The 24,476-nt window shown below is 42.9% G+C and overlaps 1 protein-coding gene across 1 annotated transcript in view; it reads left to right on the top strand.

Annotated features, from left to right (window-relative positions):
- TET2 (tet methylcytosine dioxygenase 2) overlaps positions 1-24,163 on the top strand; it is a 67,821-nt gene extending 43,658 nt beyond the window's left edge. The window contains exons 2-10 of the mRNA XM_053403917.1: positions 5,175-8,616; positions 10,602-10,692; positions 12,256-12,349; positions 12,983-13,191; positions 15,263-15,413; positions 16,360-16,449; positions 18,272-18,409; positions 19,510-19,870; positions 22,770-24,163. Of these exons, the coding sequence (XP_053259892.1) occupies positions 5,220-8,616; positions 10,602-10,692; positions 12,256-12,349; positions 12,983-13,191; positions 15,263-15,413; positions 16,360-16,449; positions 18,272-18,409; positions 19,510-19,870; positions 22,770-24,142 (5,904 nt within the window). The 5' untranslated portion in view covers positions 5,175-5,219 and the 3' untranslated portion in view covers positions 24,143-24,163. The remainder of the gene's footprint in view (positions 1-5,174; positions 8,617-10,601; positions 10,693-12,255; positions 12,350-12,982; positions 13,192-15,262; positions 15,414-16,359; positions 16,450-18,271; positions 18,410-19,509; positions 19,871-22,769) is intronic.
- The last annotated feature ends 313 nt before the right edge of the window (positions 24,164-24,476 follow it).

Below are 24,476 nucleotides of genomic sequence, written 5' to 3'. Positions count from 1 at the left end.
TTCCAAGCCTCAGCTGGTGAAGACTAGAACTAACCAGCAGTGAAATGTGGGCGACAGATTTTTTTCAGATGAATGCGTATCTGGGAGGGGCGGATGCTCCCACCCCGGATGAATAATAATTCCCAGCTTTCATTTCTTTAAAGAAAAAGTGTCTAGCATATGTTGAATGTGAGATAGGAGTCAAAATGTACAGGTACTGTTCTTCTCATTTGTGTGTGTGAAGGAATCTAGCCTGTTCCATCCTTTTCAGTGCTTTACCCACTCCCACCAAAAAATTCACATGTATGCCCATGTACAGATGTAGGCAGGGTTCCCTGCCCCCCATACCATTTTAATATAGGTAAAGGGACCCCTGGCCATTAGGTCCAGTCGTGGCCGACTCTGGGGTTGCGACGCTCATCTCGCTTTATTGGCTGGGGGAGCCGGCGTACAGCTTCCGGGTCATGTGGCCAGCATGACTAAGCCACTTCTGGCGAACCAGAGCAGCGCACGGAAACACCGTTTACCTTCCCGCCAGAGCAGTACCTATTTATCTACTTGCACTTTGACGTGCTTTCGAACTGCTAGGTTGGCAGGAGCAAGGACCAAGCAATGGGAGCTCACCCTGTCGCGGGGATTCGAACCACTGACCTTCTGGTCGGCAAGTCCTAGGCTCTGTGGTTTAACCCACAGCGCCACCTGTATAATGAGACCCTAAAGAGAGTGGACTAATAAGATGGAAAGTATAATATTTTAATCAATTGTTTTTATACGTGGTGTTAGCCGCCCTGAGCCCGGTCTTGGCTGGGGAGGGTGGGATATAAATAAATTATTATTATTATCATCATCATCATCACTGCGATAAGCACTGAAAGTGTATGCATTTGCAGATACAGGTCTTTTGGAAGGAAAGGGGAGATAGACTAGAGCATCAACTGGCTATGGTATTCTGGCTCATTGCTTCTTTAGTACAGTGTTGAGTTTCTATGTAGCTCTGTGCATCTGTTGCTGGACTTAGTTTTAAGATCACACTTTTGAATGGTTTCTCTATCTGCAGAAGCCATGCTTGGTATGCTGCTGTGACAATGTTTCCATAAAAAGATTAGGCACCTGTTCCCTCCGATATGTATTCCCAAGTGTGTTTTGAGCAAGCAGCTTATGCCATTCAATGCTGTCTTGGTTTCGCCAACCTTTCTGGAATGTTCCTGAGGAGAAGAGAGTTCAGTATATTTCCAGGGAGACCTTTTTCTCCCTGTGGCCATTGCAGGCCTTCAGGTAACCATTTCACCAAAACCCACCGATACCACCTTCCCATCTGCACCTACATGGTGTAAGGAATATCCAGTTTTTTAAAAGAGAGAGAGAGAAAAAATTGTAGTGAAGGATCATACAGTTAAGATGTTCTAGGGTATGGACAAATTTTGCTATGCAGTCCTCTTGTAAAACCATCTGTTGAATGGCAATATATAAATATAGCAAACGAATAATGTGTAAGAAATTCCAGACAAATAAACACACTAGTCTGTAACAGTAGGAAACCCAAAAGGCCCCCTGTCACCATAGCAACTTCATGACACACTATGCTATGCACTTTGACAGGCAACAGCCTACTTCATTAGATGAGCAGCTGGACTGAGAATTGTGGTAGATGCATAGAAGTAAAATGTCAGGGTTGTTGGCATCTGTCTGTCTTGGGCAAGCGTGCCAGCTTACTCCCGTGATTTAGCAAGTGTGTGAGTGAGGTGAGCACACCGCACAGCATGTGCACACAACCACCACAGAAATTTGATGGGTCCCAGCCCCCTCCTTGAAAAGTAGTGTCTGGCATTTTTCTCAATGTGGTGCACTTGAAGGCACATGCAAAGAGATGTTGGGCATCTTTTAAAAAGCAACAGTAGCAGCATACGTCTAAATTGGCAATAGTTTATGCCTCATATGAGAAAAGTAATATATCAACATTTCCATGTTTCACAAAGTGTCAATTGGTGTGGGTGGAATTATTTAAAATTCATATTGGGCAAATACGATCACTATCCCTTTTGCATGCTAATGTGCTATTCTAAGTCATGCATCGTGACATCTTCAAAGAGGCCAGTCATAATTATGATGGATTAGACTGCAGAATTGGTCCTAGATGTAATCATTGTTTCGCAGATGCTACTGATGTGCCATGAATTTCTAATAAACTATGGCTGGTCGTGTGTGTGTGTGTGTGTGTGTGTGTGTGTGTGTAAGTAAAGCTGATAAGTATATTGGCTGGAGTTCGGTAACTGAAGGGGGCAGGAAATACAAATTATTATACTTGGGGAAAGAGTCTGCTTTGGAAGAGGTACAATTTACTTCATACAAAAGGGGAAGGGATTTGTCCAGCTATTTGCAGATTGCTAATTCCCCATTTTGGAAAGAAAATAAACATATTGAGCAGTGACCCAACTGCTCAATATATTGGTAGTGACCCAACTCCAACAGAAATCCCTAGATGACCTTCAAGTTGGCTGGGATTTCTTCCTTACTAAAGGACATATATCCATGTCCCAAACTCAGTTGAATAAGCCAATTGACTTTCACATTGGCTAATTTCTCTCTCAGTTGTTCTACCATGAATGGTGGGCAGATGCTGATATAGAACTGGCACAATCCTTCCCCTTCTCAACCCCTGAATTTTATTTATTATTTACTTGTGTGTGTGCACGCATGCATGTGTGTAAACACACACACACACACACACACACACACACGAGAGACACGCATATGCATGCACTATAAGTAGTTTATAGACAACAAAAACATGAGACAACTTAAATACTACAAAAATACAGTTGCATTAATAAAAACATGAAACTATTAATAAATATGAACCAAAATCAATTTTACATCCTTCTGACACGCTTTCCTTCTCAGCTGCCTGGTTTCTACTCACCCATCCAGGGCCCAAACAAACCCATAGTTCACCCAAAAATCTCACAAAGGGTGCCTGGAAACTGTTAACATCGCCCCTAGTCTCTAACTCTAGCCTTGGTGTTTGGGGTGGATGGGGCTTCCTACAGCTGTGCCCTATTCAGCAGTCAGCTACACTTTCTGTTAAGTTGTGGGCGAACATATCAGATGACACAGCGATTCTTCCAAAGCAGCTCTTTATTTGCAAGCTGGAACAGAACTGTACTCAGTCAGCCTGCTTATATAGAGCTCCAGAACAATGTAACTGTTGCAACTTTCTAAAACTATCCAATCACTGAACGTCACTTTCGATCCTTCATTTGCATAACTATCTACAGTATCCCCCTGCTGGCCCAGGGTGAGAACTTCAGTACATAACACTTTCCATACCTGGGTCCTGCAGGTCTAGTGAGTTTCCCAGGGGGTCCCAAGGATGCGAAAATAGCATCCCTCCACTCACTGTTCTTTCTCTGGCCTCTGCCCACTTCTCTTCCTCCAGCTGCTTTCCTGTCCCATGAAGGACAGTAAAGCGGGGATCTATTTAGGATTATTTTGGATTGCCGTGCTTACCATACCATACAGATGTGCACTGTATGAATGCAATTCAGAATTTTGAACTTGTGTGGGAATTGTTGGAATGAAAGCTTGCACTTGCAGAGGGACATACTTCAATATTTGCAGTTCCACCTCCACCTATGGTTTGTCTTTATGGCCCAATATTAGATAAAGGGCACAAATGAACAAAATTAATGGGATTTTTTTGGGGTGTGGAATGCCTCACCCCAGCTCACTTATTAAATGCAGAGGTCTAATACAGAGGACTTTCTAAGACGTTTTGGTTTTTTCTTCACATGTGGTCATTTTAGATAACTGCAAAAATTTGAATTTCTGTTTTCTTTTACTTTTTACATTACAAGGCAGAAATAACCATGGAAAGTGGAGCACGGCATTCAAACATCACACAGAAAAGGGAGCAAGCAATCTTGTTCTACTGCTGCAGTCTGTGTAATAGGTGACATTTTCAAAGAGTGGCTTTGCTGCTACAATCATTGCATGCAAATATCCTGTTTTAATAATTCAAGCAGGTGTTAATTAATCATATTGAAGCGTTCACATCCCATTTCACTAGCAGCAGTGTTTTTAATGACAAACTTCACATGATTTGAAACTCGGCTTGTCCCAAGATGGAGCTCACAGACCTCTAAATAGAAGAAGAGCTCTGCAGGATCAGGCCAAAGGTTCACTAGTCCAGCATCCTGTTCTCACAGTGGCCAGTCCAATGCCTATGGGAAGCCCACACACAGGACCTGAGTGTAGCTCAACATCAACTATGATTCCCAGCAACTTGTATTCAGAGACATACTTGGGACTTTGAATTCTCTGTGGGTGCTCTTGTAAGCTTTGATCTTGGAACCTCAGAATGCTCAAAGCTGTTTAGCGCTGTCTTCTCCCCTGATGAAAGAGTGAACATCTGTCCAGCTGTGTTCACTGCTTTTGAGAGTGTATATTTTTTTTAAAAAAAACCATCATCTGTTCAGTCTCAGAGCTGCTGAGTTCCATTATAGCATGGATTGTAATATATCTCTTTTGGAAAGAGAGCTTGCGATTCTTAGACCGCTTCTAGAGTCTTCCCATACATGTTGCTATTCTCCAAGAAAGATGCACAGCTGTATATTTTTTGACATAATATACCGTATTTTTCGCTCCATAAGACACACCTTTTTATTCATAAAAAGTAATGGGAAATGTCTGTGCGTCTTATGGAGCAAATGCGTGGGCCCTGGATTTTTGCATTGGGTCACCCCAAATTCACCATCAGATCACATAGCATGTCCATGGCTATAGCCTGCACCAAAAAAAATCACGCATCCACTGTTTCAGTGGGCCTCAGTGGCGCAAAAACGTGGTTACAAAGCATGGATCCACATGGATCTTCAGGGTTTTTGCATTGGGTCACCCCAAATTCACCATCAGATCACATAGCCTGCACCACCAAAATCACGCATCCACTGTTTTGTTCAGAATATTTTTTTTCTTGTTTTCCTCCTCTAAAAACTAGGTGCATCTTATGGTCGGGTGCGTCTTATGGCGCGAAAAGTACGGTATATCCCAGCACTTTTAGACTGTCACAATTTCCATGAGGCTCTCGATCTAGGAAGGGGAAGTGCATTAGATGAAGTGCATAATTGCCATGTGGGGTTGTGTAGCGTGCATCAAATAAACATGGATTTCCCCCCCTCCCCCATTCTCTCTTTCAGATACAATAGAAGGGCAGCCTTGTGGATGGCCCCAGAGTAGGCCAGATGGAACAGGATAGAACCAGCCATGTTGAAGGCAGTAGTTTGAGCCCATTTCTAATACCACATCCTTCTCATGTTTGCCAGGGAGAGCCTTTGTCAGTGAAGCTACAGAATGGGAGCCCACCAGCAGAGAAGGGCCAGGTTGAAGTCAATGGCGACCACACGTGGCTGCATTTCAAGGCCAACTATGGAATGAAGCACGCTGTCAGAGGAAATGCAAATAACAGAATAAGCCCAGACCTCCTCCAAGAAAAGAGAGACTGTGGCAGGTATATGCAAAATGGTGGGATAAAACGCACTTTCAGCGAGCCTTCTCTGTACGGGCTTCACCAGAACAAAAAGCTTAGACAAGATGAAGAAGCAAAAGGAGGGAAAGAAACCTCTTTGGATGGCAGTGATCAACCGAATGCTCCCAATTCATGCAGTGAGGAGGACTTGGTGGGTTTTAGAATGGAAGAAGATGCAGCTTCAGTTCTCATACAGTCCTCCAAAAACAACCGTGGTGCTTCAGAAACTCTTCCTGCTCCCCAGGTTCAGAATGAACAGGAGAGCGAAAACATGAATTGCCACAACAGGGACATTGCCTTGCTCTGCAAGAGCAAGGCGGTGTCAATGCCTAATGGTGCTATAGTTTCTGCCTCTTCTATGGAAAACATGCATGGTGAACTCCTTGAGAAAATGCTGTCTCAGTATAATCCAGATCATGTGTCCATTGCAATGCAGAAAACCACATCTCTTACAAATGCCATAAACACACAGGCTACTAATGAATCGACTTGTGGCACACCACATTCATCCCATACCTCAGGGCAGATCAACTCCCCACAAACCTCAAACTCTGAGCTGCCTCAGGTGCTAGATTCTGTGGCCACTGAAGTCCACAGCACAGAAGACGGCAGTAAGATATCCACATTGCCAGCTTGCTACACTTTTCAGAAACCAGAACTGCAATTGGAGCAGCAAAAATCCGAAAATGCATGCCAGTCCCCTACAGAGAATACTGATGATCCAGGAAACATGGGGCAGGTTCCCAGTCAAGATTTCTCACTACCCAGTCAAGATTTCTCACTAAATCCCAACAGCAATATGAAAGCTCATAACAATAGCTCAGAGAGGCCAGCAGAGCCAGCAGAGGAAAATGGTGCTTTGTTCCAACAAGACCCCATGTTCAAGAAGAGTTATTTCAGCCCACCTCCTGTTGCAGCTTCTTCTCCTCTTCCAGAAATAAACAGCATTCTTTCCATGAGTGTTTCAGAAGTGCATAACCATTATGAGACCCAAAGTCAAGAGACTCATTTGAAAAAAGAGAAGAATGGAGAGCAGCAGCAGCAGCAGCAGCAGGGGGAGCTTGCAGCACAAATTCCTGGCCTTTGCCAGCAAGCACTTAGTTCTCAACAGGGTCTTCAACAAGAGGTTCAGGTTTCACAACAGACTGGCAATGAAAGAAGAGATCTGATGCTTTCTGCAATGGCATCAGGCATCAGGCAACAATATCCTGATGAACTGCAGTCAAAACTGGAGTCGCGGGTTCAAGACACAGAAATAGTAGGAAGCAGTAAAGAGTTGCAACAACGTTATCAACATCTCCTGGGCCAAATTAACCAGGAGACCGTAACTAGCAATGAAAAAGACTTGGTGAAAAATCAGATGCATCAGTCACACCCTCACTTGCAAACATCTTGGACAGGAATATCTTCCCCTCACTTTTGCCCCAGTGAGTCTCCCCAAAAATCAAATGAGGTGCTCTTAAGGACAATGCTTCAGCTTCAGTCAAATTCAGCTGATCAGACCCATCCAAAACAATATCCTGGGAGCCCCAATGCATCAAAGGAGGTTACAGGGCAAACTTGCTTCCAGAACATCACACAATGTGAGCAGATACCAGCACTGTACAAGGGTGAGGCAACACAGCTGCCACCTCATCTTACAGCTGAGAAGCAAATGCAATTCCAAAAGCACTCACCACAGCCTACAAAGATGGATACTATGCTCAAATCCCACGAACAGCAGCAAAATGCAAAGCACTTCCACTTTCAGCCGCAAGCTGAACACCACACTGAACAGTCCCTGGAGTCGCAGATAAAGCCACAGCACTTAAATCTTCCACCACTGGAAAATGAACAGTTCCTCCGTTCACATATATTGCAACAGATGCTCCAGACCCAGCCAACACAGTTGCCACACAGTCCCCAGCTAACCATGGGCTCCCAGCAGCAATCATTGCACATGAAGAGTAGAGAACTTCCTCAGACCTTTCCTCATTCCCAAAGCAGACAAGAGCAGCAGCTAGAAGGGGCATCTTTCAGTCAGCTTAAATTGGAAGAATGTTTTGAAACTGCAAACAATTACTTCAAATCAACGGACTTCCCAATGCAAAACTCCCAGGTCAGGCCAGGACCGGTGTCCGATATGAACAGTAAAGATTCCCTTTACAATCATGCTTTCAAAGCAAATACTGTTATGAAGCATTCCTACTTGAACAACATGCACTTAGTCTCTGAGAAAAAAGAAAACCCTATGAACACTGAGCTCTTTGCAGAAAATGTAACTCATGACTTACAGCATATGCAATATTACACACATAGTATGGCCCCCAAACAAGATGGGCCTCATTGCTTTCAGGAAGAAGCCTCCCAGTCTCCACCAACTTCAGCTGGACAACTACCCTTCCAGCAAACACAGGGATATTCTAATTTGACCAGCAACATGTGTAGCCCACAACCTGCCCAGATTCAGCAAAGGTACGTACCCTACAGTCAGCAATCGGCGTCCCATGCAGGAGTTGATCAGAGAAGCTGCCATCTTCCAACTCAACCTCAAAGGGATTTTCAGAAGCATGCTGCTCTCAGGTGTCACATCTTAAACAGGCAAGAACAACAAAACAAATCTGACACCTGTCACGGTGTGGGACACAAGTCTATTAAAGCTGAAGCTGGCTCCAAGTTGAATGTCTGCACCCCTCCATCAGCTGGGCAGCTGGAGAACAAAGCGTGGAAAAAAACAATTAAACAAGAGATTCAGCACTTTGGTTGTGAGAACATGCAACAAAAGAGTATAATTGAAACCATGGAGCAGCAGCTGAAACAGTTTCAGGTCAGAACGCCCTTTGATCACAAGTCCCTTACTATCAAATCACCGAAACATGTGAAAGTTGAAACTGTGGGACCCATCACTATTCTGTCAAGGAATTCCGCCGCTGCAGATTTCAACAGCCACGCAGCCTCTTTAGATCAACAGCCCATTCATTCCAGTGAAAAAACACCAACCAAAAGAACGGCTGCTGGAACAGCTCTCAATCATTTTTTAGAGTCACCTTCCAAGTTATTAGATACTCCTGTGAAAAACCTACTGGACACACCTGTCAAAACTCAGTACGATTTCCCATCTTGTAGCTGCGTTGGTGAGTTGAGTTTGATGTTTCAGAGTTTGTTTTTAAATGAATACAATAATACCATTCTGCTATAATTTTCCAAGCCCAGCCAGCTCCCTTCCTCATGTCACCCTCCTCCCCTTTCTCCTATAGGGAAGACTTCCCTTGTCTTCTCAAATAAATGTCCCAAACTGCATTTCTCAGTTCGCAGGTTGGAATTTCTTATCCATAAATTATAAGTATCTTAGGCTCTTGCAGTTCCAGCCACTCTGTCCTTCAGTTTCCTTCATGGAAAATACTGTGAGTTGAATGATGCTATACAACATGTGGTTGGCTATGGATTCATCCTGACTCCACTCTCCACTTTGCTTTGGGAGTGGTTTATGGTGTCTAGATTTCCCCACAATCAAATATGGGCATAAAAAGATGGCTGGTTTGTTACATTCTGAGCACATTATATGGGTGTGATTGGACAAAGTGAAGGCAAATGTGGAGTTGAGATTCTTGTAGGTATGATTTCTCCTCTGAAGGTATCGCCTGAGCAAGGCCAGAAATGCAAGATGATTTCCTAGGCAAACAGAATGGAAAACTGTCTCTTTGAAATAACCCGTGCAAGTAAAATGAGGAAATTGCATCTAGTTTTGTCACGGTGAAATAGGACACTAGAAAAGTGTTGGTGCAGAATGACTTAAGACCAAATTGCACATAATAAAGATAACGTCTTCATAAAAGACCTTTGGCCTAGCTCCACAAAGGAATAGAGGTGTGATTTAATGTATTAAATAAGTGCATGGTCTGAGGGTTCTGAATCCTCCATTTGTGGTCCTTCCCTCTACAGCCGCTGCCCTTTTCTCAAGGTGGGCTCTCTCTCTCTGTATTGGCATCTGGCTATGGAGTAGAGAAGAGCAGCAGGACATTTAGCATCCTCTTCTACTGTACACCCCTTTGGTATATCCCCATGCCCCATTTTATTTGAAACATTTCAAGATGCATGCAATTTGGGCCTGAACAGTCGTCCTCCATGTATGCACCACAATGAGAATAATGGACACAGATGCATGAGAATCTTTCAACGCATAGTACTAAACTTTGCTCTGCCTTTATAGAACCGGTCACACTGAGGCATTTGCATTTTCAACAGATGGTTTTAAAGGAATTTATCTGAACCCCAATTTACCTTTTTAAAAAATTTAATAACTGAGCCTTGGGGTGCATATATAGATAGCAGGAACTGCTGCAAAGCTAAAAGGCTAATACTATCAATGAAAATCTAGACTCATTTCCAACCTTTATTTATGGTTGACCAGATGTAATAAAGCAGGAATGGGGAATTTGTGGCTCTCCAGATGTTCTTCTTGGACTTGAGCTCCCATTAGCCCGAGGCGGTGTGGCCAGTGATCAGGGAAAATGGGACTTGTAGTACAGGGTCATAGGTTTCTTGCCTATGTAATAAGGGGATTTTACCTTCCAATATTTCTGCACCAAAAAAGCAATAAGCAGAGGTGCTGACATATCAAAAGTCGAGAATATGCCCTATCTGATTTTCTTCCATTAGCTATTCCACAGCAATAACTTTTATTGATTCCTGATGGTAACGGGAACAGAGAAAATCCTAATTGACCCCTATTACAGTAACTGTATTAACCATGCCTTATATTAAAAAAAAAATCGTTCATCTGGCATTATGCATTAGAACTGCCCCAAATATTGCTCACTATCTTGTTTGGTACAATAATTTCCCTAAAACAATTTCCAAGTGAAAATAGTAACTCTTCCCCTAGCCCTACTATCAGTCCATGAATGATCTGGTGCACAGATGACCTGCCAAGAGTCTTTGGGGTTGCTTTTACTCATATGTGTAGTGCAAGCAGGTCTTGTTACAGATTTCATTTAGAATTTTTTCCTGAAGTGAGCAAAATATGTGTATAAGGTGAACCTATGCTTTACTATGTAATATCTTTTAAAGACATCTTCAAAAGCATACAGCATTAACCTTTTTGTTTGTTTTTAAACAGAACAGATTATCGAAAAGGATGAAGGCCCTTTCTACACCCATCTAGGAGCCGGCCCTAATGTGGCTGCTATTAGAGAAATAATGGAAGAACGGTAATGAATTTGCTAAGGCACACGGCAGATTAAAATTTATCTATTGTGCATGTCAGGATTTACTCTCTCTCTCTCTCTCACTCTCTCACACACACACACACACACACACCCTCGGTCTTTGCACACAAAGAAGACCACAATTGCATACTCCCAAGTAATTATTTGGTAGGCTGGCTCTTCCTGCTTTGCCAGCACAGGGCACTGTGCTATTCACTGGAGGATGACAACATTTGACAGGTCGGCTGGCTTGCTGCCCTGATCTGCCCACTCTGAGGCAGATGCCAGCTACAGGGCCAGCCTGCCAAATTAGCGAATTGGCATTGACTGTAAAAGCAGGAAAGGACCTAGCATTCCCAGACTGGCCACCACACATGCCAAGGTACATAGGGGAGATGGCAAAAGGCATATGCAGCTCAAGGAAAGAAAACCTCAAGCAGGCTCCCCCACCAAAACAAAACAAAAACCACAACACAATTAAGAGTTCATCTTCCTTCTGTTTATTTACACTAAGGAATCTAGTACCATTCATTGAATTCCATAAAGCAGGCATCCCCAACCTGCGGCCCTCCAAATGTTTTGGCCTACAACTCCCATGATCCCTAGCTAACAGGACCAGTGGCCAGGGATGATGGGAATTGTATCCAAAACATCTGGAGGGCCGAAGGTTGGAGATGTATGCAATAAAGGAATAAATGACCAGTTTTGGCTTGAAAACTTGGTCATTATTTCTACATCATAGTACCTTTTTTTTTTTTTTACAGCACCTTAATCTGATATGCCGGGCTGAGGTGTTTTTCCTGTTCTGTGTTGTTAGAATCCAGTGGCAGCCAAACAAATGCTATATGCAGATGAGATTTCATTGTATGTAAGGCACATATAATTGAAATTAGCTAAATTCTGGACTCTAGGTCTTGTTTCCCTTCAACACAAATTTTCCATATTTTAAAGGGGCCTTCATTCAGCTAGCAGCAAATTTAAAGCACATTCCACCTTTTTTCAAGACATTGCCTCCTTTTCCTCTGCACACTTACATTTCCATATATGTTGGATATGATAAAACAGTAGATTATCAGATGTAAATGACGAGCAGAGTCCTTTTTCAGATAATAAATTCAATGTTTAAGCTCATTCTTTCTTAGAGCTGCTGTGCTAAAAATGCGATACAAACAGCTTTAGCCCTGTAGGGCAGGTCTTAATATTCTTCTAAGGACACTTCACGCCTTTATTCTTTTGAGCAAGGAGATCAGATAGATATATCATAGAATCATAGAGTTGGAAGGCACCCTGAGGGTCATTTAGTCCAACCCCTTGCAAATGCAGGAATCTCAATGAACATATTGTCTCTTACAAAGTATGGTGTGAGTTTCTTGAAACATCATGTATACACATAATAGCTACAAATAAAGGATGCGATTTGAGGGAAAATGGACAAATAATGGCACAAGGCTGACTTGACTCTCTCTCTCTATATATATATATACACACACATACACTGCATGTCAATCTCTGTTGCTCAGTTCAAATGCTAATATTTACTTTTATTCATTTGTTGGATTTTTAAAGGTATGGACAGAAAGGCAAAGCCATAAGGATAGAGCGGATTGTCTATACGGGGAAAGAAGGCAAAAGTGCCCAAGGATGTCCTATAGCTAAATGGGTAAGCCTTTTTCCCACTTGATCATATAAAAGATATTTTTTAAGTTTAATAAAGAATAGTAGTATTTGTTTGCTGTAAATATGCAGATCATTTTAAAAGAGAATATTACCATTTTGACTTTTTTTAAGCCTCTGATCTAGGATAGATGTCAAAAGAGGTATTATAACTTTGAAATGAGTTTATATATATTAAAAAATACCTAAACACAGACTGTATCTCAAAGTTCACGGCTGCCCAATCATGCAAAATTTGCAAAACAAAATGTATACAAAGATGAAATGTAACCTAGTAATAGTATTGGACTGAGCTAAGGAAAGTATAGTATTTTGAAAATGTACCTTCAATTAAAGGCCTCCCAAAGTTGGGAAATGCCTTGTATTTATTTAGGGTGCTGGTCCATCTAACCCGGTCTTGTCTGTTCTGATTGACATCTATCTAATATCTCAGGCAGGGGTCTTTCCTACTTTGAGATCACAGGGATTGAACCTAAAACCTTCTGCGCACAACACTGCAGTAAACTGTGCTGCAGGCAGACTGGATATGAGCATAAATGTCTTCCTTAAACAGACATTCTATCCTATTTTGCATCTCACTAAAAACCAGAAAACTTCTTTTGGGGGGTTGTATTTGCAGGTGATTCGTAGAAGTAGCACTGAAGAAAAACTCCTTTGTTTGGTACGGGAACGTGCAGGCCACAGCTGTGAAACGGCAGTGATAGTAGTGCTTATCTTGGTGTGGGAAGGAATTTCTCGAAGCCTAGCAGACAAGCTGTATTCCGAACTCTCCGAAACTTTAAGGAAGTATGGCACGCTAACAAACCGTCGCTGTGCTCTAAATGAAGAGTAAGTGAAGTATGTACTTGTTTCTCTCAAAATGTGATCTTGCTATAGCTTGAATGCCTAGATTTAAGGAACAATAATTCCTACTGAAGTCATGCATCCTATGTTCTCCTTTTCATGTTCTTAGCTGACATTAGTCATTGGTCTCACTGAAGTTATTGTCTTTATGTTGTCAGTAACCAAGAAAGTCATCTTTGTTTAACAGAGAGCCCATTTCACCTCCCTTCTATCATTGCCACAATTCCCATCACATTCAGTTCTGCAGCACACCCCTTTTGGGACTATGCCATGACAATATGCATGAGTGGTTGGAGTCTAGTTCCATGTCTACCATGATGCTGTTAATGTTCCTTGCTGCATCAAACTTCTTGCAACAAATTCTGCCCAGTACACGGAGTACCATATAGGGAGCAAGCTTCATTTGTGGTGCCTAGCTCAATGAAATTACCCAGTCTGCATACATGCCATACATTTAAAACACATTTCCCCCTCTACACAAAAAAGGATATTGGGAACTGTAGTTTGTTGGGGTGCTGGGAACTGCAGCTCTGGGAAGGGTAAACTACACTTCCCAGGATTCTTTGTGGGAGGGTGTATTTTAGTGTATTGTGTCTTTCCAGCCCCAGTCATATTATGAAGACAACTTCCTGCTGGGTGTTCCCCTACCAATTTTCCTAAGGAACTCATATGGTTTCATGGAAATGTATTCCAATAGACATAACAACAACAACAACAACAACAACAACAACAATAATAATAGTAATAATAATAATAATATATTATTTATACCCCACCCATCTGGCTGGGTTTCCCCAGCCACTCTGGGTGGCTTCCAACATAATATTAAAATACAATAATCTATTAAACATTAAAAGCTTCCCTAAGACATAAATTGTCTTTCCAAATTAGCCCTTACTATGTATTTATTATACATCTTCAATGCCCTGAATAGCTACACAGTTTTAGTGAGACAGGTGGGATTATTGTATGGCTCATCTGGCCATGTGCTTTGATGGCTTTTAACAAGACCTATTGCAATACCAACAAAGACAGGACCATAGAAGACCAATAAGAATACCCTATAGCAAGGTACCTCTTTCCAAGGCATGGTAAAAATGGTGTACTGGGTTTGCACGACTGTGCCAGGTGTATTGGAATTTTGTGAATACGTAGGATTGGCTCCAGCATGGCCTTTCCACAAACAGGTGAGGTCCTTCTGTTTGCAGAAAGGTCTTTTGATCTGCAGATAGAAAGAGATGGAGGCGATTTTTGGCCATTCTTTCCCTCTGCAGCCCCCCAGCAGGCTTGTGCCCAGAATGTTCTGGGTGTCTCTCAAAACCACTGGGAATAAATTTGGGAAGTGGAGGGGTTGCAGGAAGGAAAGTCAGTAGACATCACACCTTACCTCCTCCTATCAGCTGCAGCATTTCATGAGTGCCCCACCACTCGTGGGATCTCTGGACCTATTCAATATAATTCAGAGCTAAGGTGCCTTCCTTTGGTTTTCATTTTTTAATAAAGTAATTGTTTACAGTGCAGTACTATGTATGAATACACAGAAACAAGTCCCATTGAGTTGAGTGGTTCTTCTTCACAGTATGTATGGAATTGCAACCTTAATGTGAACTGCTGGTTTTCAGAAGCTTGTAAGGAAACTACTTTCATACGTGCACACACACACACACCCCTACACACGTAGAAGGTTGTTGTTTTGCTTCTGTATCAAATATCTATAGATGAAGGTAGAACACAAGCAATTGACTTCACTTACAACCACTCTTGGTACTACTAAAGGCTTTTCATAGAAGATGATCAGTTGTCTGCAGTTTGCTCTGGTTGCAACAACCTCATGGCCAAGACTTCCTTAGACACATGGCCAAAGGGTGGCTCTCCTTTCCTACAAACTTTTATTAAATGCATGTTGAAGGGTTCTTCGGGGAGTGCAGAAGTTGGGCTTAGTGCATATAGCTGCAAAAACATTATGATTTGTCATTTTTTCCCCAGGCAGGGATTCTTTGCAGGTGTCCACACTATGCTTTTAGGTTGCTACAAATGCAGTTCTTTCCTTTCTTAGGCGAACTTGCGCATGCCAAGGCCTGGACCCCGAGAGTTGTGGCGCATCGTTTTCCTTTGGCTGCTCATGGAGTATGTACTACAATGGGTGCAAGTTTGCCAGAAGCAAGATCCCAAGGAAATTTAAACTATTGGGGGATGATCCAAGAGAGGTAGGGACTAAATAGATGGCATGTGTGGCACTCTTCAAAGAATTTCTATTCTAGTTGTGGTAGCTGCTCCCAGACTTTGGAACCCCCACGCTAGAGGTGTTAAGACTGGCTCCCTCTTTGTTGTCCTTCTGCCTGCAAGTGCAGGTGTTCTTGTTGGAACTGACTGCTTTGAATATAAAGGCTGGTGCTTTCTTATTGTAATCCTTTGCATGGTTTTAATAGATTATATATAGTTTTAATCCTATCCATGTTTAATGGTTTTTAAATTATTGGTTTCCCCGCCCCCTATGATTTTAGCAGTTCTTGTTTTAATCAGTAAGCTGCCTTGAGTCTTTGTCAGGGAAAAGGGTTGGGAATGAATGAATGAATGATAAGATAAGACAAAACTCAATTTTTAAAAAATGACTCACAGTGTCAGATGATGGTCTTAAGTTTTGTCAAAGTACAACATTCCGCCCTAGAATGGTATTTATTTCTAAGTGTTTCCATCTACCTCTTCTGTCTGATGCAGGAAGGTGAGGAACCTTTCTGAAATCAGGGGCTGCATTCCTTTAGGGGGAAGTGGGCAGGGCCTGAATGCAGGTAATGTGTGGAGTCAAAGTCAGAAGTGAGCAGGATACCCTTTCCCTCCCTCCTTCCCCTTCTCACACAAATGCACAGAAACACACTTTTCATCTTTTCTCCCCTTCAGTCATTTTTTAGCTGCCAAGCCAGCAGTTTCCCTGGTTTATTTGCAAATTCAAAATTCCTCTGTTTTGTAACCTTAACTTTCCTCTATGTTTGCTGATTTACTAGCATTGCATATTGTAACTACAGTAACTCAATCTATTGCAATATCTCCATTCCATCTCCCCCTTTTTGGGCTTGTAATGGATAATTAGGGCTACAATGTAAACTTAATACACTTGAAGTTAACACGCGAAATCACTCCTTTACTGAAAAACAGGAAGAAAAGCTGGAGTCCAATTTGCAAACTCTCTCGACTCTGATGGCACCCACTTACAAGAAACTGGCACCTGATGCGTATAACAACCAGGTAGGCTAAAAAAGTGGGTGGGGTGCTAGTTATCAACACTAAAACAACCTGATTTATTTTGCAATCACATTAAGTTTCATTATAATAATAAGTCTTTGGCAGAGACCTTGGGAATCTGAAGTTTAAAAAAAGATTGAATGACATCTTTAGAGTACATTTAAACACCACATGCTTCTTATTTTAGAGTAATTAGTTGGAAATAGCTACCACTCCTAAGATCACTCTGTGCTGTGACTAATGCAAATTAGAATTGTTGTAAATGTACTTATGATAATGGAGGAAAGTGGGATAAAAATTACTTCTAATTATGTGAAGCCGAACAATGGATGAAACATGTTAAGGAGTTATTTGGGACCTCTTCTGATCTTGTATTGAAAGTAATGGCCAAATCCCCAAGAAAGACTTCCCCAGGATTTCCCAGGGTTCAGATCTTTCCTACACCAGAATTCCTCAGCTTCTGGAAGCAGTTGGTCTTGCATGTTCTTCATGGCACTGATTGCAGTGGTCCAGAAAATTAAGTCTGCTAGTAAACTTAGGTTGGGATTTTTTAATTTCACACAGTATAATGTCACTCCATGAGATGCTCCTTATATACTTTGAATTGCCCCAATACATTTGATTACAACACACATCTAATGCTATCCAATAATCTCTAATATATATATATATATATATATATATATATATATATATATATATCTCCACCAAATTCTGCACAAAAGTGGCATAGGAGCCAACTCCTAGGGGCCGAGGTCCCTTCATCCCTCCCTAAAATATTTGAGGGTCCCGAGGCCCCTGCCCCAGAGTCAATGTGCATTGCCATTCAAGTGGTGTGCATGCACCACATCCCGTGTTCAATTATGTGAGGCAGGGCTTACCTGGGCCCCTCAATATTTTATTCAAGTTGGCACCCCTGCAATGTGGGAACCCAAAGACTGGGGCTCTTTGGTGCTGCTGATTCTTTCCTCCTGTACAGTCATATCTCAAGTTGAATGCGCTTCGGGTTGAGCGTGTTCGAGTTGCGCTCCGCAGCAATCCGGAAGTAACGGAGTGCGTTACTTCTGGGTTTCGCCGCTCGCGCAGACGCTCAAAATGACGTTGCATGCATGTGCGGTAGCAGCGAAACGTGACCCGCGGACGTGCCGTCGCATCTTGCATTCCGTTCGGGATGCAAATGGGGAATTCTTTCTCTGTTACCACAGTGACCAAATAAATTGTACTTAAAAGCTTTCTTGTTTTCTCCTGGCTTCTTGAACCACCGGGAGGGGAGGGAGAGATTCCTCAGGCTTGACATGGCATGTAGAAAGCCCACTAACAAAAATTACAGTTTCTTGTAAGCTGCAACAAGCACCTTTTTAAAAAAAAGTTTAAGCAGGCTTCCTAGCTGCTACAGAAAGCAGTGCCACTGGCATTCTCCAGGTCACCTCACCCAGAATGCATTGCCAAGCCTACCTGCCCAGTAATGAGTTAAGGAGGAGGTCCAAGGGAGCCAGTTTGCCACTTCTATATGCCTGACATCATTGTCTCATTCTGCCTTCTCATTGGGTCATCCCTGAGGTCTTATACTCGGTAGTTCATTAGCAGTGCTGACTTCAGGGAGTCTGGTGGTCTTCAGTCACTGTCTTTGCCCTACAAGATTTTGACTTCAACGCTGTAATGGATATACCCCCAGAGAGGTTACTTGGCCACACGACAAATCAAAATAATCCAGCTAGGTCAAAAAAAATTCAACACAGCTGAGACTATGATTTCCTCTGGGATAATACAGCATTTTTAAATTAGACTATTTCAGTAATGCGTGTGTGCGCTTGTTTTGTTTCAGATTGAATATGAACACAGAGCACCCGAGTGCCGTCTGGGTTTAAAAGAAGGCCGTCCGTTCTCAGGGGTCACTGCCTGCCTGGATTTCTGTGCTCATGCTCACAGGGACTTGCATAATATGCAGAATGGCAGCACACTGGTAAGTCAGTGATGCATGCAGCCGTACTCATGCAGAACTAATTTCCTCTATTAAGTTCATTATTTTTTCATAATCTGTATTTCTATTAAATTGGCACATGATGGCTGTCGGGCTGGTGGGGTCGGGGAGAGAGAACGGCAAAATGCTTATATGAAGAGGAATGTGAAACCCTCCAGACTTTTAATTAAAAGATGATGGAGATTCCCAGGGTTCATTCTTAAAATCCTTGCTCCTAGCCTTGCTTTTATTACACAGCGAAACAATATAAGACTAGGAGAGCTCAAGAGCTATGTGGTTATAATCAGCTCCTGAATGGGAAGTTTAACTTGCAAAAAGTGCAAAATCTGACATCTTCATTTGAATCCTGAGACTCTTAAAGTTCCCAGCTGGAGGCAGAGGGAAGCACATTCCTTTAAAGCTGAGAAAACCAAAGGACTTTCTCAGAAAGTCGTGTGCTTCAACTCCCAACAGCATGTTTTGGGTATGCCAACTAATCCAGTGTCCCTTCTCTCCCTTTATCACTACGGGTCCTAAGTAAACCTTCTAAAGACAGCCAGGGTGGTGGAGTGGTTAGAGTGTTGGACTAAGACTCTAGAGACCAGGGTTCAAATCCCCACTGGGTGACTTTGGGCCAGTCACACATTCTCAGCCTGTCCTATCTCACAGGGTTGTTGTGAGGTTAAAATGAAGAGGGGGAGAACCATGAATGCCATCTTCAGCTCCTTGGAGGAAAGGTGGGATATAAATGTAATAAATAAATCCATCAATAGTTCTCGAGTGGGCGCTGGAATGGCACTAGGTGGGTGTTGCTATGCTTCAGTCATTTGAAGAGGCACCCTTAACTGGATGTGAGCTCCTCCCCTTTCTTGGACGTCACTTTGCTTTCTGACTCACCTGAAGATCGGTCATATTTCACGACTGCTGTTGTGGCCCCCACTCTCTCAGTCTAACCTGCTTCACAGAGCTGTTGAGAGAATGCCACCTTGCCCTTGTTGCAGAAAAGATGGGATAATAAAGCAAATAAGCCCATTAGAGACACATGCCATACGACAGACCTTTGTGCTCTTGTCATACTAAGAGGACATTTATTGTTTTAACAGGTCTGCACGCTCACCAGAGAAGACAATCGTGAAATTGGCCAGACACCCGAAGATGAGCAATTGCATGTGCTCCCTTTGTACAAAATCTCCAATGTGGACGAGTTCGGAAGTGCAGAAGGTCAGGAAGAGAAAAAACGGAACGGCAGCATCCAGGTCCTTAGCTCCTTCCGGAGAAAAGTAAGGATGCTTTCGGAGCCAGTTAAGACTTGCCGGCAAAAAAAGTTGGAAGCTAAGAAAGCAGCCACCGAGAAGCTTGCTGCTATGGATAATGGGTCTAGCAAACACGAGAGAGAGAAGTCGAACGCAGCACGCCAAAAGCAGGCCATCTCAGAAGCATCGGGTCATGCAAAGCAGTTAGCAGGTATGGTTTGTAATGAGTACGCACCATGGTTCACGGTTCTGTTTCCTGTGCCGTTTGTATTATTTACACTCAAGATAAGGGTGAGGCAGGTTAGTTGGCAGGCAGTGCATGTGTTCAGCTTTTAGTGTCTTCTATAGTTCAGTGAACAACTTCAGAATATATGTAGACGACATTTCAGTTACTTAAGGTATTCGTATATTCCTTACACAAAAGCGGTGTTTGATTCAAGCTATAGACCTCAACCCATAGTTGTTTAAACATACTTGCTTATACCAATTCAGGCAATGTGTCCCTCTTCATCGCCCAATAATGCCTACTTTGACTGGCAGCAGCTTTCCTCAAGCATTCACCTGATGTGCAGATGGAGGCAGCCGATGGGCCACCTAGCAATTCCATTGCCTTTTCCTTGATAAAGCATGTGAAAAGTATGTTAGAAGTAAATAATTCAACAGTTTATTTAGGGCCAATCTTACTGTGATCTCTCTCTCTCTCTCTATATATATATATACATATATATTATATGCATCTAGTGGGAGCTTTCATTTCAATGTAAGTAGCATCATTTGAGAGGGGAGCTTTTAAGGTTTATGTTGTCCATCCCCACCTATTACAGCTACGCTAGGTGCCATTTACATTTTCTAAAGTGCACAGAAGGAAGGAGAATAGCAATAATGCATTTAACATATACAGGTTGGCCCTTAGGCTTCTATCCAAATGGGCCTCTTGAATAAGTATGAAGACTGAACAACCTCTTAGTGCGCAGAAATGCCCTTACAGCCTTCAGGGTTCCTATTTTTTTTTCTGTGGGCAAACAAGACATAAGCTGCAAAAAGCTGTGTGTATACAATCTCCTAAGGATGTTCTTTCCCTAGCCATGTCAAGCACGGAGAAATACAAACAGTGGGGTTCTTGTTGTTTAACTTTTCCTTGCTTACTTTCTTACTCTCACAAGACAAACTGTACTTAACAACTTGTTAGGCAAGAGGGTTTGGGGTGGTTGTGTTGCACTTACATTGTGGAGGTCACAGACAGTTCATTCCAGAGGAAAGCAAGCAGTGGGGCTTTCTTTCTGTCCTGCAGCCTCCCTGAGTCCTTGAAAACCACCTCTGAGAACTGGGAGATGGAGGGCCCAAGCACTACCTGCAGGCTTTATATAAGCATCCAGTTGGCCATTGTGGGAATAGGATGTTGGGATAGATCAGGGGTAGGCAACCTAAGGTCCGCGGGCCAGATGCAGCCCAATCGCCTTCTAAATCCAGCCCATGGATGGTCCAGGAATCAGCATGTTTTTACATCAATAGAATGTGTCCTTTTAATTAAAATGCATCTCTGGGTTATTTGTAGGGCCTGCCTGGTGTTTTTACATGAGTAGAATGTGTGTTTTTATTTAAAATGAATCTCTGGGTTATTTGTGGGGCATAGGAATGCGTTCATTCCCCCCCCCAAAAAAAAAAAATAGTCCAGCCCACCACATGGTCTGAGGGATGGTGGACCAGCCCACAGCTGAAAAAGGTTACTGACCCCTGGGATAGATGGTGTGATCTTATGTTACGTTCTTATGGCTGTGCTGGGAAGAGGCAGCACCCCTGCTTTCTCTTCAATAGATGGAAAAGGCACAGAAAAGGGCAGCCAAAATTATCAAGGGTCTGGAACAACTTACCTATGAGAAAAGGTTGCTCATTTGGGGGAAGTTTGGGCTTAGAAAGAAATCAAGGAAAGGAAGTCAAGATTGTAAGTGGTGTGGAGAAAATGACTAGGGAGATGTCCTCCCACTCTCATAATGCTAGAATCCAGAGTGAAGCTGAATGTTGGGATCTTCAAGACAAACAAAAGAATGTACTTATTTACATAGCACAATGTTCCCAATTGGTGGTCCACAAACCCCAGGGGGTCAATGGCACCATTCGCATATCAAAAACTGCCATAGATATGTCAAAATTTTCAAAAGTAGGGGGTCCACGGCTTGGCTTTTGAAAAACAAGGGGTCCACAGTACTTAGTTAATTGGGAACCACTGACACAGCATATAGCTGAGTTATGGAATTGAGGAATGTAAGATTTGGTGATTGCAACCACCAGCAGGTTTAAAAGGGAATTGGGCTGTGTACACACTGCTCTTTATAACCAGTGTGCTCTCATTGCTGATTTGGGAAGCGGTGTGTGCATGACATTAACCATAATCCGTAGCTGTCCTGCTATTTGTTATGAAATTCTGCATATTCATGCATTCTCTCTAAATCAGCTTCGCTCATAATTGAGAAAAAGATGTTCAGTAGGGCCATCTTTTTCTTCCCTCCCCTTTTTCTTCTCCAGCTTTATACTGCATATAACACTAATGTCTCACAACAAATGTAATTGAAATGTAGAAAACACAACCTGAAAAAAGAGACAATGCACGCACTTTTGTAAACGAAGAAAATCTTTAATGAAATTTTTTTTTTAAAGAGAGAGAGAGAGCAGCCTAGCTGGCAATGCGTGCACAGCCTTAGATACACTGATAAGGCTATCAGTTGCTCCTGGTCATGATGGTGAAATGTTATCTCCAGTTTCCAAGACAGCATGCACCTCTTGAATAACAGTCACCGAAGAGCACAAGTAGGAAAATGCTATTGTCTCCTTATTCTGCTTGTGGGATTTCCACGGGCATCTCATTGGCCACCGTGAGAATAAAATATTGGAGCAGATGGGCCTTTGGACTGACCCGTGATGGTATTACTTATGTTCTTAATAGCAGGGGAGAACTCTCCTGTGCTGAGCTGCACCAACCTCTTTGAGGGGTTGGAGTAGCAGTGCCTCTCCTAATACACAAGAAGGCAGAAAACGATTCCTGTACCTGTGATAATTGGTGTTCTTACCTCCTAAAGCTATTTCTTCCTCTCTCTCTCTTTCCCCTTCCACAGATCTGTTACGTCTTTCAGGACCAGCCATGACACAGCAGAAGCTCTACCAACATCCACATCATGTCCTCCCTACTAAACCTCAGTCAAACCACATCAACTCGTACACTGCTTCAGGTCCCACAAACCTCTACATGGGTTTGCCAAATCCAGCCAATCCCTATCCAAATTCTTCACATGCCTCAGATCCTTATGGTGGGTCCAGCCCCATGAATATCTACCCAACGTCTTCGCAACCTGCAGGAGCCTATTTGAATTCTCCTGGTCTCGTGAATCCCTATTCTGTACACTTGGGTCAAAATAACCAATATCCCCATTATCAATGCAACGGAAACTTGCCTCTGGAGAACTGTTCCTCCTACTACAACTCCTATTCGTCTCAGCCTCAGCATATGGACTTGTTTAGGTATCAGAGCCAAGACTCTCTATCTAAGCTAAGGCTACCTCCAATTCATACATTATATCAGCATAGGTTTGGAAACAACCAGAACTTTGGGCCCAGGTACTTGAACTATGGAAACCAAAATGTGCAGGTAGATGCGCTCAACAGTTGCACAATTAGACCAAATATTCAGCATGCAGGTTCCTTCCCTCCTTACCCCACACATGAGGCTGATGGTCCTTTTATGGACATCGCCTCTAGACTGAAATCAAATCTAAATAATCCAAGTGTGGACTACATGAATAAAAATGGCGACCATCTCTACCCCCCTCCGCACTTAACACATGACTACCACCCTGCCGCCGGTATGTTCAGCGGCCCTGCTCATCCACTCCACCTCCAGAACAAGAATAACCAAAATGGGTTGCCAAACATGCTTCCAGGTCTTAACCACAATCGGACTGCTTCCCAAGAAGGCGCAAATAAAACTGAGGTGCTTCCACCAGAAGATCCCGATGACGTCTGGTCAGACAATGAGCAGAGCTTTCTGGATCCAGATATAGGTGGCGTGGCGGTTGCCCCATCGCACGGGTCAATTCTCATAGAGTGCGCGAAACGTGAGCTCCATGCAACGACCCCGCTGAAGAACCCTAACAGGAACCACCCCACAAGGATATCGCTCGTCTTCTACCAGCACAAGAGCATGAACGAGCCGAAGCACGGCCTAGCTTTGTGGGAGGCCAAGATGGCGGAGAAGGCGAGGGAGAAAGAGGAGGACTGCGAAAAGTATGGTCCGGATTATGTGCCTCAGAAAGTGCATGGCAAAAAAGTGAAGCGGGAGCCGGCTGAACTGAATGAGAATTTGGAGCCAACCTACATGCGTTTCATCAGGTCTCTTGCACAAAGGACTATGTCTCTCACCACAAACTCCACGGTTACCACATCTCCATATGCCTTTACACGGGTTACAGGGCCTTACAACAGATATATATAAACATCAGATCTTCATTCATTACCTCATCTGTTTTTTGTTTTTATGTTGGTAGGTAGTCGTTCTTTTTAGGCTGGAGACAAGGGAAAAGGGCAAGAGACAGTATTTTTTTTTCCTTTTCTTTTTAACTTGTCAATGGGAAAACCTCCTTCTACCAGCAAAAGAGGTACATTGCCACCACATTCATTTGGTAACTGGTCACAGGTAACACGTTAACAACTAAAAACCAAAGCACCCTATGCAAATTTAACGTTGAAATACTGGCTTGACTACTTACTGGAAGACAGATAATCTGTATGCATAACCTTTAAAATTTTTACATCTGTGACCATTTAAA

This window comes from Podarcis raffonei, chromosome 9 (genome assembly GCF_027172205.1).
Source record: "Podarcis raffonei isolate rPodRaf1 chromosome 9, rPodRaf1.pri, whole genome shotgun sequence".
Classification (NCBI taxonomy): domain Eukaryota; kingdom Metazoa; phylum Chordata; class Lepidosauria; order Squamata; family Lacertidae; genus Podarcis; species Podarcis raffonei.
This window is presented reverse-complemented; position numbering and strand designations above follow the sequence as displayed.